Raw genomic sequence first — 14,030 nt, forward strand, 5'->3', positions numbered from 1 at the left:
GAACCAGTAAAGATAATTTGTACAGAATTCGCCAATGTGCGGGCAACCAGTGGAAGGAGAAAAGGACGGATGGGATGTGTTCTCTATTTCCAACTCCGGTTAGTAGTCTTGCTGCTGAATTTTGGATGATTTGTAAAGCACGTAGGGAGTTTTGTGCTAGACCAGGAAACAGGGAATTACAATAATCGAAAGATGGGAAGATGAAGGCCTGTAGAACTGCTCTGAAATCTCCTGGGTTGAGAAACGGCTTAATGTATCTAAGCATTCATAACTTGACATAAGGAATAATTGAGAATATATGGGGTTGAGATGTGATGAATTAATAATAAAAATAATACATGGTAGGGACAGCGCAGCATGGCTGCCCTATTCCCCGAACATCTTGCCCAGTGTGGATGAATGAGGGGCAAAAAAAGGGTGGGTGTAAATAAATAAATATTGATGACAAAGAGAGATATCCATAACAAAAGAGAAGTCTCCTCTGCAGTGAGTGCTGCATTAGCCAGCAGTATTGGGGGTTTCTTAGGCAATGCTTTATTTAAAACTGTCACAATATGAAAATTCAGCTGTAAAAAGAAACTCTTTAAAAAGTGTATGGCACAACCATCATAAATAGCCTCAGAACGCTTGTGGCTTATATTGTGAAGCCCATAATAATCTGGGCTTGTCTAATCATAGGTTGTGGGAACACTTGTTGTGCACCAAACGGGGCTACATACAGTGCAGACACTGTAAAAATTCAATGACTAGTATGTGCACTTTTTCTTTTTACAGCTGAATTTTCATATTGTGTCTGTTTCTCCTTTTCAGGCTGTACGTTGGGTCATAAGAATAGGACTATTATTTAAAGCTGTGGCTTATGTGTTACACTGTTTTGATTCTGTTTGACGATTAGACTTAATGTGTTTAGGGTATGTTGGAATTAAGTTTGAATTCGAAACAACAGATATCCCAATATTTAATGGGGGAGGGGTATGTTGGAGTGGGGGAAGAGCAGTGGTGCAGGTTGAGGGAGGGACTCTTGAGATCTCCCCCTCCCTGCCATGAAAGCGCCGGTGAGCAGCACCTGGCGCGCTGCTCCCTCCCTCCCTCTCAGGGCATTACAGACGCTTCACTTGACATCAGCTAGGGGGACCCTTCCTCATCCTTCCCCGTCTCTCTCTCCTTACACAAACTCTTCCAAGTTCCACAAGGTCCCCCGGCTCCCGCCAGGCAGTGGTTTATTTGCGCCTTCCTCTTCCCAAAGAACTCGCCCCGAATCCCCCCTCCTCCCGTGTGAATCAGCGGCTCGGAGCGATCGCCGGGGGAAGCCCTTTTTTTCCCCCGCTCCGGGCCGCTCCTGCAGTGACGAGAGGAGGGCTGGGCGCAGCTCTCGCTGAAACCGATACTTCCCCCGGCGGCGCGCGCGCGCGCGCTTTCGCTTCCCAGCCCGCTGCGGCCGCACGGTGCGAGCGGCAGCCGCGCCGGAGAGCCCGAGGGGGGGCGGGGGCGGCTCGCGGGCCATCCGGCCCCCCACCCCAAGTATGTGATTTCGGAGCCATGCCGGCCCCCAGGGCTCCGGGGCTCCGGGTGGAAGCGGCCGGAGTGCTGGTGCTGCTCCTGCGGGTCCTCGCCTGTCCGGCGGAGTCAGGTAATGGGGGAGGGGAAGGAGAAGGGGGGGGGGGGAGAGCTGCTGCTGCTGCTGCTGCTGCTGCTGCTGCTGCGGCGGGGGCACTGTCAAACCCCCCTTTGTCAAGAGGAATTGGAAATGAAAACGCGCTCAGATCGCATTAGGGACGTGAAGGACACGCTCTGAGCGTTACAACTTTATTTTTTTAACAGTCCTGTGAGGAGGGCTCGGCATGCGATGGAATATTTTTGCGGTTTTCACACACACAAGCCGTGGAGTCGCTGCCACTGACGGGCTGGCAGCCTGGTGAATGTGTTATGGGCAGGGTTCGTTTTGGCCGATAAGACTTACTGGGGGGGGGGGGGGATTCAGCTCAGTGTTTTGCAGCCTCCTTGTAAAGATACCTCGCTATTAATAAGCGTGGCAGTACCCCCCTCCCCCCCTTTGCAGCAGCCGTTTTGTTACCGCACTCTTCAGATGCCTCTCCGTAGCCAACAGCTTTGCTCAGGTTGGTTTTGTTTGTTTAAACGCGGATCACTGGAGTTCATAAATCCTTGCCCTCTTGAACTCAAACCAAAGCCTGACAACTTCCCCGAGGTTTTTGATTTCGGTCAGGCAACACTAACAGCACTTTCCTAGTACTTTTAATTTACTCGCCAACTTTCCCACAGGTGTCGCATGCTAGATGTCTCTCCCCAAACAAAACAGGACTCCCCCCTCACACACACACACACACTGCCTACCTCTCCCTCACTTCTCCCCACTCAGCTGTACCTTGTATAGCTATGCGCACACACACACGAGAAACAGCTCCCTTTCACTGTCCTGTCACCGCCCCGAGCCACCTGTCTTTGCCCCATATTTGCATTCTGTGCACAGCTTTCAAAGAGTCAGGACTTCAGGCAGTCTCAGAAATGTCCCTTTCCAGGCACAGGTCATGCATGGCGCTGGGAGCTGAAGCGAGGTTCCCCTGCCTGTGCACTGGACAGTGGATTAGCCTCTCTCGCTGCTGGCCCCACTCCTCCCAGCACAGCAGATGAACCGTTCACTGAGGCACAGCCTGGGAGCGTGCTGCAACGCTCAGTCCCTTTTAAAAAGACAGTACACTGCCTCCAATGTAAGTAAAAGACACATTTTTGCCCCATTCCAATAACTGGGTAAGAGTTTCTTGTAGGGGAGAAAATTAATCTTAATGTAATGGTTGTAGAGTGTAAGAATGGCAGTATACACAAAATGCAACAAATGCATACAAAGTTTATTTTGCATGCACAATTTACAAATTACGCATCCAAAAACAGAAACCTAAACTAAAAAGAATTTTGTAGGTTTTTTTCCAGTGCACTCAATGCAGTACAGTGCGCTCCGACGGAGCGCACTGTACTGCATTGAGCGCACTGTTAGCCGGCATTTGGACGCGCATTTTCGATGCGCTAGCTTTACCCCTTATTCAGTAAGGGGTAATAGTGCATCCAAAACGTGCGTCCAACCCCCCCAAACCTAATAGCGCCCGCAACATGCAAATGCATGTTGATGGCCCTATTAGGTATTCCCGCGCGATACAGTAAGTAAAATGTGCAGCCAAGCCACACATTTTACTTTCAAAAATTAGCGCATACCCAAAGGTAGGCACTAATTTCTCCGGGCACCAGGAAAGTGCACAGAAAAGCAGTAAAAACTGCTTTTCTGTGCACCCTCCGACTTAATATCATGGCGATATTAAATCGGAGGTCCCGAAAGTTAAAAAAAGTAAAAAAAAAAAAATTTAAAATTGGCTCGCGGGTCGAAAACCGGACGCTCAATTTCCCGGCGTCCGGTTTCCGAACCCGTGGCTGTCAGCAGGCTCGAGAACCGACGCCAGCAAAATTGATCGTCGGCTATCAAACCCGCTGACAGCTGCCGCTCCTGTCCGAAAAGAGGTGCTAGGGGCGCGCTAGTGTCCCTAGCGCCTCTTTTTACCGCCGGCCCTAATTTTAATAAATTAAAATACTGTATCGCACGCACAGGAGAGCGGGCGCTCTCCCGCGATTTTACTGTATCGGCCCGAAAATTAGCTATTTGAAAATTGCCCACCATCTATTCCAGTATGCAGGTTCAAAGAGAAATACACCTAGTTTGCCCATCCACATCAACTAATTCAGCTTTATAATTCCAACCACTCCTTCAGAGATTCTCAGAATTTTTTGAGTTCAGATACAGTTATTGTCTCCACCACTGCCACAGGAAGGCTGTTCCATGCATCCGCCACCCTCTCTGTAAAGAAATATTTCCTTAGATTGCTCCTTTCACCCTTTTCCCATGACCCCTCATTCTAGCGCCTCCTTTCTGTTGAAGGAAGCCCACCTCCTGTGCATGGAAATCTTAAAGGTATTTACATTTCTCTAGCATATCTGTCCTAAACATGATTACATGTATGTGGATCTTTAAGTCTGTCCCCATATGCTGTAGAGCAAAGACAGCTGATCATTTTAGTAGCCACCCTCTGGACTGACCACCCAGCTTATATCATTTTGAAGATGCGGTCTGCCATCATTTCAAATGAGGTATCACCAGGGACCTACTTAAGGGCAATATCACCTCATTTTTTCTGCTGCCCATTCCTCTCCCTATAAAGCCAAGCATCCTTCTGCTTTTGCTGTTGCCTTTATCCACCTATTTTGCCACCTTAAGGTCATCAGATATGATCCCTCTCTCCTTTCGTGTTTAGAAGAAATTTGCCCCCTAGATTGTATCTCTCCTTTGGGTTTTGGCATCCTAAATGCATAACTCTGCATATTTTAGCACTGAATCTTAGCTGCCAGTCCCTAGACCGTTCTTCAAGCTTTGCCAAATCTCTTCTCATGTTTTCCACACATTCTTGGTTGTTTGTTGCAGATTTTGGTGTTATCCGCAAAAAGGCATCCTTCTGCAATGCCATTCACGAAACTGTTGCAGCCCACTGCTAACAGAGGCCCCCCCCTTTCCTTGGAGTGAACTCCATTTACCACTAGCCTTCCTTGCTTCCCGTTCATCCAGTTTCTAACCCACTCAGTCATCTTAAGACCCATATCAGGGGTGCTCAATTTATTTATAAGTTGCCTATGCAAGCCACGTCAATGGCCTTACTGAAATCCAAGTACAGTACATCTAGGGCTCTCTCCTGATCCAACCCTCCAGTCACCCAATGAAAGAAATTGATCAGATTCAGCTGACAAGATTTACCTCTGCTGAGACCATGTTGCCTTGGATCTTGCAATCCACTGGATTCTAGAAACCGAACCACCATCTGTTCTAGCAGCAATTCCATCAATTTCCAGCCTCCTCCCACTTACTTTCACTTTGGTAAATAGGAACCACATTCACTCATCTCCAGTCCTTCGGAACTGCTGCCGACTCTAAAAAAGCTTGGAAAACGTCAGCCAGCAGAACTGCCAGAACTTCTCTAATGGCCTCGGGTGCATTCATTTTATCTACATTAAAGGGGGTCATTTTCCAAGCGGATCGCACGCGAAAAGTCCCTTATCGCGTGCGATACCAAGATCGGGGCGGAGTTGGGGCGGCGTCAGCCCCGGAAGAGGAGGAGTCGGGGCAGCACCGGGGCTGATGCCACAAAGACTTTGCTGACAGCGAAAGGTACGCGTCTTTTTCGCTGCCGGTTTTGCGCTGAATAACTACACCTTTTACCCCCACCTCCCGTTACCGCGGGATTGAAAGAACCCGGCAGTATTAGTAAATCCAGCCCTAAGTTTAGATAGCTCCTCATGAACACACATTTCTGATAATCGATTGAGGGTTACCTCACTTCTAGTCTTATTTGTATTTGTTTTATGTGATCCTGCTCCAGGCCCTTCCACAGTGAGCACCGAACAGAAATATTTGTTAAGCAATTTTGGTTTTCTCCTTGTCAGCCCCTACATATTCTTCCCCTTCTCCTCTTTAGTCTGACAATGCCACTTTTGCACTTCCTCCTGTCACTAACGTATCTGAAAAAAGTCTTGTCACTCCCCATTTTGCTATTTTTTTTCTTCCATTTGAATCTTTGCATTCCTGGCTACTTTTCCGGCTTCTCTTAGCTTTTCCAGATACTGTCGCCTGTCTTCCTCTTTTTCTGTGATCTCTTGTAGTTTTATGAACGCTAACCTTTTCTCCCTTACCTTTTCGGCTACTTCTTTACAAAACCAAAGCAACCTCTTTTTCCTCTTTCCCTTACAGTATTTTCATTTAGCTTTGCCCACTGCTCTACTTTCCCCCTAGATTTTCCTATCCAGCTAATGATACTTTTGAAATACCTCCTCATTTTAACTAAGCTAGTGTTTCCTGAAGTCTAGGACTCACCTTTAATTGAGCCTTCATCTCCGGCACCCCTAATATAAACCACACCATCCGGTGATCATTGGATCCCAGATCATCGTCCACTGCAACAACAGAAACATTGTCCCTGCTGCTGAGAACCAGGTCCAGCATTGCCCCTACCAGTATGGCTTCTGTTACCAGTTGACGGAACAGTTCCACTTGCAAGAGAAGATCCATGATCTCCCTGCTTCTAGAAGACACTGCAGCCCGGATGTCCCAATCAACATCTGTCAGATGTCCCTAGCAATAGCTCCTCCACTTTCATAGCGATTTTGTGAATATCCTCCATTAATCTCTATCTATTTCTTCTGTCTGTCAATATAAACAGATGTTTCGTTTCCTCTTTTCATACTAACCAACAGTGCCTCCTCCTTCCCTCATAAGCCCTGCAGTCAAAAAAGCAAACAGAATGTTGGGAATTATTAGGAAGGGAATGGTTAATAAAATGAAAAATGTCATAATGCCTCTGTATCGCTCCATGGTGAGACCGCACCTTGAATACTGTGTACAATTCTGGTTGCCGCATCTCAAAAAAGATATAATTGCGATGGAGAAGGTACAGAGAAGGGCAACCAAAATGATAAAGGGGATGGAACAGCTCCCCTATGAGGAAAGACTAAAGAGGTCAGGACTTTTCAGCTTGGAGAAGAGATGGCTGAGGGGGGGATATGATAGAGGTATTTAAAATCATGACAGGTCTAGAACGGGATCGGTTATTTACTCTTTTGGATAGTAGAAAGACTAGGGGGCACTCCATGAAGTTAGCATGGGACACATTTAAAACTAATCGGAGAAAGTTCTTTTTCACTCAACGCACAATTAAACTCTGGAATTTGTTGCCAGAGGATGTGGTTAGTGCAGTTAGTGTAGCCGGGTTTAAAAAAGGATTGGATAAGTTCTTGGAGGAGAAGTCCATTACCTGCTATTAAGTTGACTTAGAAAATAGCCACTGCTATTACTAGCAACAGTAGCATGGGATAGACTTAGTGTTTGGGTAATTGCCAGGTTCTTGTGACCTGGTTTGGCCACTGTTGGAAACAGGATGCTGGGCTTGATGGACCCTTGGTCTGACCCAGTATGGCAATTTCTTATGTTCTTAATTCTGTTGCTTTAATATAATTTTTATATATAGTGCCATGCCCCCCCCCCCCCCCATTCTATTCCTTCCTAGCCAGTCCTTTCTAAATAGATTGTACCTGGTACTATATCCCAGTCATTGTTTTGCGTGTACCATGTTTCTGTGACAGCCACTACATCCAAGTTAGCTTTTACCATGACTGCCTCTAAATCTAGGACTTTATTTCCCAACTGTGTGCATTTGTGTACATATCTTTACCAATGTTACCTTTTTTTTCCAATTTCTATACAAGTATTTAATGTTTTACTTCCCATAGGGTTTTGCTCATCCATTCCTGATGATGGGTTAAAGCCTTCCTCAGTAAGGATGTGCATTTGTTTCAAAAAAATTTTTAAAACACGTCAAATAAGGGCAATTTGTTTCATTTGGGGGCACGAAACAAATTGGGGGCCCACCGAATGAAACAAACCTTATTCATTGCATTCATTTGAAATTAATGGATTGGGCCTAAGTCTAGACCCAAAGCCAGGGCCTCACCTAAAGAGTAGGCCAAGGCCCAAAGTAGGGGCCACAGCCTACATCCTAGCACAACATCTTAACCTTGGCCTAGGCCCTAAGCCGGGGCCTCACCTATGGCACAAGCCAAGGCCCAAACTAGAGGCCATGGCCTAAGCCCAAGTGCGATGCCGAGGTCTCTTATCTGATCTGTCAGGGGTATCTGATGGCAAGGGTGAGCCTTAGGTCACAAAATCTGTGTCTAGGCCGGAGCCCAGACCCAGGCCTGATGTTGCAACCCGGCCCGGAGGCCGTGTCCTGACACTTGGGCCTCGGCCTAGGTTGGAGCTCAGACCCAGGCCCGACACCGCAACCCGGTCCACAAAACCAAAATGCTCTTGTCAACATCATCAGTGCAGCCATTCATTCATCTCTTGAATGCGAGCTTCCCTTCCCGGGACTTTATCCTTGATTGGGAAGATGGAGGAGAATACCTCCTGTGCATCTCTCTCTCCCAGAGCCATGAAGTCACTTATGATGCAATCTATGTGGTACCTAGCAGTATCATCCATACCACCATGAATGAGCAGCATCATATAGTGGTCAGTAGGCTTGAGGATTTTTGGAACACTGTCTGTAATGTCTTGGATTTTGGCAACTGGCATACAGCACACTTTCCAGGACAACAAGTCTGGCTGTCAGATGGATTCCTCTCTGTCTGTCAAAAGCAATTCACCAGCCATTACTGCCCTCCGCCTCCTAGGTGAAGTGGTTGTTGAGCACTCATCCTGGAATGGTTTCCCTGCCTCCACTTCCAGGGCTGCATACCGGTTCTCCAGCTCAAGAGAAACTGAAGTTGGGATTTGGGATCTAGTGGCTGTAGTAATCTAGGTCAAGCTGTCATCTTGTAGTCCAGTTTCACCTTCCCCTCAGCTTGAGTTATCCATCTTTGATGCCTCAATAAACATTTCATCAATGCAGGCTTCATTCTCCCAGATGCTTCCCAGTCTCACTACCTCCTCTGTGAGTTCCATCACCTGTTTCCTGAGAGAGTTGATCTGCAGACATCCATCATACTGAATTGATTCCTCACTGTGGATCAGGACAGCAATAGAAGTGGTAACAGTTTTGGTGATATGATGTTTCCTGGGCATCCTTCAGCTGTTAAGAACTTTTGGGATCTATAGAAAGAAATGAGAGAGACCTACCAAAATCTCTGCTTTTTCCTCAGCTGTCCTGCACATAAAGTTAGCTAGCCTGTGACATTTATCTTCCACCTCCACACTCAGAATCCCTGCACATAGTGCTGTTTGCTTGAAACTATGAAGTATCTTTTCTTATTCTTCTAGATTACAATATGCATTTATAAATCTATGAGATGTATAGTTTTGTATTGCTCACTTTGACGTCTCTTGTTGCTCAGGGTATAAAAGCAAACCAGAATATCTAGCAATTATTACCACAAACATCAAATATGATGCTACCAATCAAGCTTCCAAGAAATGTACTTAATTAGCTCTATTAGCAGATGACACAAAATGACCTAAATCACTTGCTGTCCCTTCTCTTCCTGGTAGATCTATCCTATGGGCTTAAATCTGTTTACCTATGATTTCTAATAGACCTAGCTATTTCTTTTAATTTTGGTTAGAGTTAATTTCACATGTATTTGTCTAAGGTCATTAATAGATACAATTATACACAATTTTAGTTTATAAAATGTTTTTGTATCTGTTTTCCCAGATGACTGTATTAATCAAAATTACTTGCTTATGTTTCTCTGCCAACCAATGTCAGGTTATTCTGTGTAGTCCAACCATCTAACTTACTGGGCCATTCATCAAAATGCATTATGACTTTAACACACTTGATAACTAGGGATGTGCATTGTTTTTATGATGAATTAAAATATCGTACGATATTTCATAATTCGTCATGTATTGGGGGTCCCTGAAAATGATATCACCATAATAGCAGTTTATGGATTTTTCCTCTAAGGCTGAAGAGGTTAGAGCTATTCAGCTTGGAGAAGACACGGCTGAGAGGAGATATGATAGAGGTCTTTAAAATCATGAGTTAATGTAGCTGGGTTTAAAAAAGGTTTGGATAAGTTCTTGGAGAAGTCCATTAGCTGCTGTTAATCAAGTTTATTTAGGGAATGGCCACTGCTATCTTAAAAAATGATGTGGGCCATCCATTGCTCCTACCATGTGACAGGGGCCGGCCAATGGCACCAATAGCCCCTGTCACATGGTAAGGGCAAAGGGCCACCGGCACCATTTTGTTTTCTGGCAGCCGACGGCCCGAGAGCAGGAGATTGCTCCTGGGACCCCAGCTGGTCTACCAGGGACTTTAGGCAAGTTTGGGGGGGGAGGAGGTTTGGGGGGGGGGATTATAAATAATTAGATCTCAAGGGTTGGGGTGGGTTGGGGTGGGTTGGATAGGAAAACCCCACAAAATTTGTGAGAAAAATTTGAGATCAAATTATTTATAATCCCCCCCCCCCCCCAAACCTCCTCCCCCCCCAAAACTTGCCTAAAGTCCCTGGTAGACCAGCTGGGGTCAGAGTAAACGTACACATCCGGGAGCCGAGAAGCACCTGGGCATCACCACCTATGCTGAAGAACTGGCGGGAAGCCAATTTTTACCCAGGGCATCATTTTTCCTAGAGCCTGTTTATATTTATTCATTTTCTTGATTAATCACATCTTATTAAATTTGTAAAACAGAGCGATGTACAATTAAAAAAAAAACCATGAATAGCATTAATATCCTTTTGTTGAGTGTACACTTTATCTTCTAAGACAGGCTTTTAGGGCTTGGAATTCAGGAGGTAAAGTTTTCATCACACTGTCTCCATAGTAATTTATTTATTGTTTTTTTTTTATACCATTATTTAGACAGGCCTTCACAATGGTTTACAAGCTTCACATCAAAACAGTAACATTGCTATCTTATAAAATAACAGTATTACGATATTAATAAAATGCATATTAAATCTAAAATAACAAGTGTAATACATATAACTAAAATATCAATCTGAAACTGGCATTTAAATAAAAATATACAAAATAAATATTTGTCACTCTAAAATTAGTATAAAATAAACAAAGTAAAATAAACATATCCAGGTGTAGTGGTGAATAAAATTATCTGTTAAGCTGCTCTCATTCTTTATCCTTGTAGGCGATTCCGAATAGCCATGCTTTTAGGTCCTTTTTAAAAGCTTTGATATCTAATTGCCATCTTAAATCTATAGAGAGATTTAGCTTGGGTCCAGCTAAAGAGATTAGTTCTTTCCCTTACTTGGCTCAAATGGGCAGAATTTACAGATGGAATGGCCAGTAGGCCTTTGTTTGTAGATCTTAAACTTCTTTCTGGTTTATACAACCGGATTGCTGCGTTTAACCAATCTGTTTGGTCATCATAGATCAGTTTGTGTATTATACAAAGTACTTTGAATTGAATTCGGTATTTAATTGGGAGCCAATGCAGGCTTATGTGATCACTTTTCTTGCTTCCTGTTAGGACTCTAGCCGCTGCATTTTGCAATACTTGTAACAGACGGAGTGTTGAAGATGGTAGGCCGAGTAATAGTGAATTGCAGTAATCAGTGCTAGAAAAGATTAGTGAATGAAGAACTGTTCTAAAGTCACTTTGAATTAGTAGTGGCTTTAGTCGTCTGAGAGTCAATAGTTTACTGTAACCCTCTCTTACTTTATTTGATATGTGCTTTTTGAAGGTAAGTTTGATATCAATGATTATTCCTAGGTCTCTGGCACTTGTCAGTTGGTTTAATTATGATATTGTCTTGAAGAGATAGATTTGTTGTCTTACATTTCTGGGTTTCCTTTCTAACAATATAATTTCATTTTTTTATCAATATTTAACACCAATTTCTTGTGTGTTAGCAGTTATTTAATTACTGTTAGATACATTGTTGTTAGTTTGTATGTCTTTTCAATTGTGTCTTGTATCGGGATTAAAATTGGAATATGGTCTGCATATAAAAAGTACATAAGACCTAGCCCAGATAAAAGGTGACATAAAGGCAACATATATATATATATATATATATATATATATATATATATATATATATATATATATATATATAAAATAATGTCGCCGACTACCTAGAGCCTTGTGGAATACCGATATCAAGGGTTATTCTATCTGATGTTACCCTGTTATCTTGCACTTGATAGGATGAGAACCATTGTAGGGTGGTTTCTTTTAATCCTATCTCAGCCAAGAAGTATTGAATGATTTATCGAATCAAAGGCTGCCAAAAGATCGAGCAAAATTAAGAGGTAACTTTGCCCCCTGTCAAAGCCTCTCAGTACTGTATCTCTTAATGCTAGTAGTAAAGTTTCCATATTAAAGTATTTCCTGAATCCAAACTGGGAAGAGTAGAGGATATTATTCTCTTCGAGATGCTCTGTTAGTTGTTTCTGCACCACCTTTTCTATTAATTTAGATAAGAATGAAAGGTTTGCTATGGATCGATAGTTACTCAGTACGGTTGGGTCAAGATTTTGTTTTCTTAAAATTGGTCTGATTATGGCGCATTTTAATATTTCTGGGAAGTGCCTTTCGCGTAGGGAAAGATTGACTATGGATGCCACTAAAAGAGCAATAATATTTGCTATCATTTTTAATGACATTGTTGAAACTGCATCTAGAGAATGACTTGCAGGATTCAGTCTTTATACGTTTTTCAGTTTCATCCTTTGATATGCTTCTAAAATTTGACCATTTATTGACCTTTTTTTTTTGCATATTTATTTCTTGCCTTGGTGTAGCATCAAAGTTGGCTATTAGGTTTGATATTTTATCTTTAAAAAAAATAAGCAATATCATTACATTTGTTTTCAGGAAGATTTGTACTATTATGATTCGGAGGTTTTATTAGGTTTTTGACTATATTAAAAAAAGTGTTTTAGGATTATAAGAGAACCTTTGAATCTTATTGCAAAAAATTTCCTTTTTTGTTTTATTTATAAGTTTTTTTGTACCTGGCAAGAAAGGTATGATAGTTACTCAAAGTTTCGATAGATTTCTTTCTTCTCCAAGCTTTTTCCTTGTTTCTAAGAATTTTTTTGGCATCATAAATTCGCTTATTATACCAAGGGTTATGTTTCTTTGTAGGCTTGAGGGTTTTAATTTTTTTTGGATTAATTTTGTCTGCAATAGTATTTGTAGTTTCAAACCAAGAAAGTGTGACATAGGTAACATTTGATAGATCAGTGTTAGAAATGTTTATATCAAACTCCTTTTGAAGACATTCACTTCTGAATGGAGTGCGAAAACTAAATGAAATCGGGTGTGCAGTATCTATGATCGGCTTAGATCTGAATGTCAGGTTAGTATTGATTAAAAAGTGGTCTGACCAGGGGACTTGGGTATAATTTGATGATGAGTCAACAACATCTTTTGAATTTGTGAAAATTAAATCGAGGGAGTGTCCTGCTTTGAGTCGGACCTGATGTGATTAATTCATAACAAGAGTGCTGCAAGTGATCCTATTAGAGTGCTACAAGTGGTCGGGAACAGGTTAACATCCATATGAAGATTAAAATCACCAAGAATTACTGATGGTTTAGTCAGGTTCAAATTGACGACAATGAATTCTGTGATTGGTGAAATGTTATGATCTAACAGACCTGGAGGGCAGTAAAGTAAACATATTTGCAGGTTCGCTGAAGAAAGCAATGCAATTTCATAATTCTGTGGAATATTCCTAGATAGTAGTTTCATAGCATAATCTTTTTTTGCTATAAGCATAAGCCCACCTCCTCTGCATTGTGGTCTAGGTATTGAGAAAGTGTCATAATTTCCATTAGCTATTTGATTAATTAATAATAATAGAAGGGACCACTTTAGCCTGTAATTCTGTCCCTCCAGAGGCGCTGGTTCTATTCTCTGCGTTATCAACTTGGGAGATTTGCAGAAAGACTCTATTCTAGATCCCGAGTTTTTCTTCTGGTGGTACTTGAGTGCCAGCACCATTTTTTCCCTCTACATTGGCTCGTGGGAAATGACAGGAGGGGAGAGGCTGGATTAGGGAGCAGAGAAGGTCTCCTCCAGGGTGTTCTCTGCAGGCCCTGTATGCCATGACCAAGGATATTATAGAACAGCACCGGAAGCTGGTAATTGTCCATACTCTTAACCATCCTGTAATTTTAAGTTACTGTTATTAGCACTATTATATATATTTCTTCTTTTTTCTCCTTTTAAGCACGCTGACAGTAACTTCAAAATGAGCATGCGTGCGCCCGTATACCTGGGTGTATGGGCGCGAGCACTCAGACGCTGACATTTTAAATCATCTGCGCAAGTGCGCACTCATTATATAAAATACACCCAGCGCACGTATGAGTGCTTCTGATCTTAACAAGTTACACAAGGAAACATTATTCGCATGTTTCCTTAGGTCTTGTCAGCTTTTACACGTTCAAGTGAGTACATTTTAAAACAAGCACGCATGAAGGACCACTTGGTCCACCAGTTTGCCCA

At 42.9% G+C, this 14,030-nt stretch overlaps 1 protein-coding gene across 1 annotated transcript in view; it reads left to right on the forward strand.

Annotated features, from left to right (window-relative positions):
• Positions 1-1,121: 1,121 nt before the first annotated feature.
• The window catches only part of IL20RA (interleukin 20 receptor subunit alpha), an 87,091-nt gene continuing 74,182 nt past the window's right edge, over positions 1,122-14,030 (forward strand). The window contains exon 1 of the mRNA XM_029596491.1: positions 1,122-1,630. Within this exon, the coding sequence (XP_029452351.1) occupies positions 1,540-1,630 (91 nt within the window). The 5' untranslated portion in view covers positions 1,122-1,539. The remainder of the gene's footprint in view (positions 1,631-14,030) is intronic.

The sequence above is a fragment of the Rhinatrema bivittatum genome, chromosome 3 (assembly GCF_901001135.1).
Source record: "Rhinatrema bivittatum chromosome 3, aRhiBiv1.1, whole genome shotgun sequence".
Taxonomy (NCBI): domain Eukaryota; kingdom Metazoa; phylum Chordata; class Amphibia; order Gymnophiona; family Rhinatrematidae; genus Rhinatrema; species Rhinatrema bivittatum.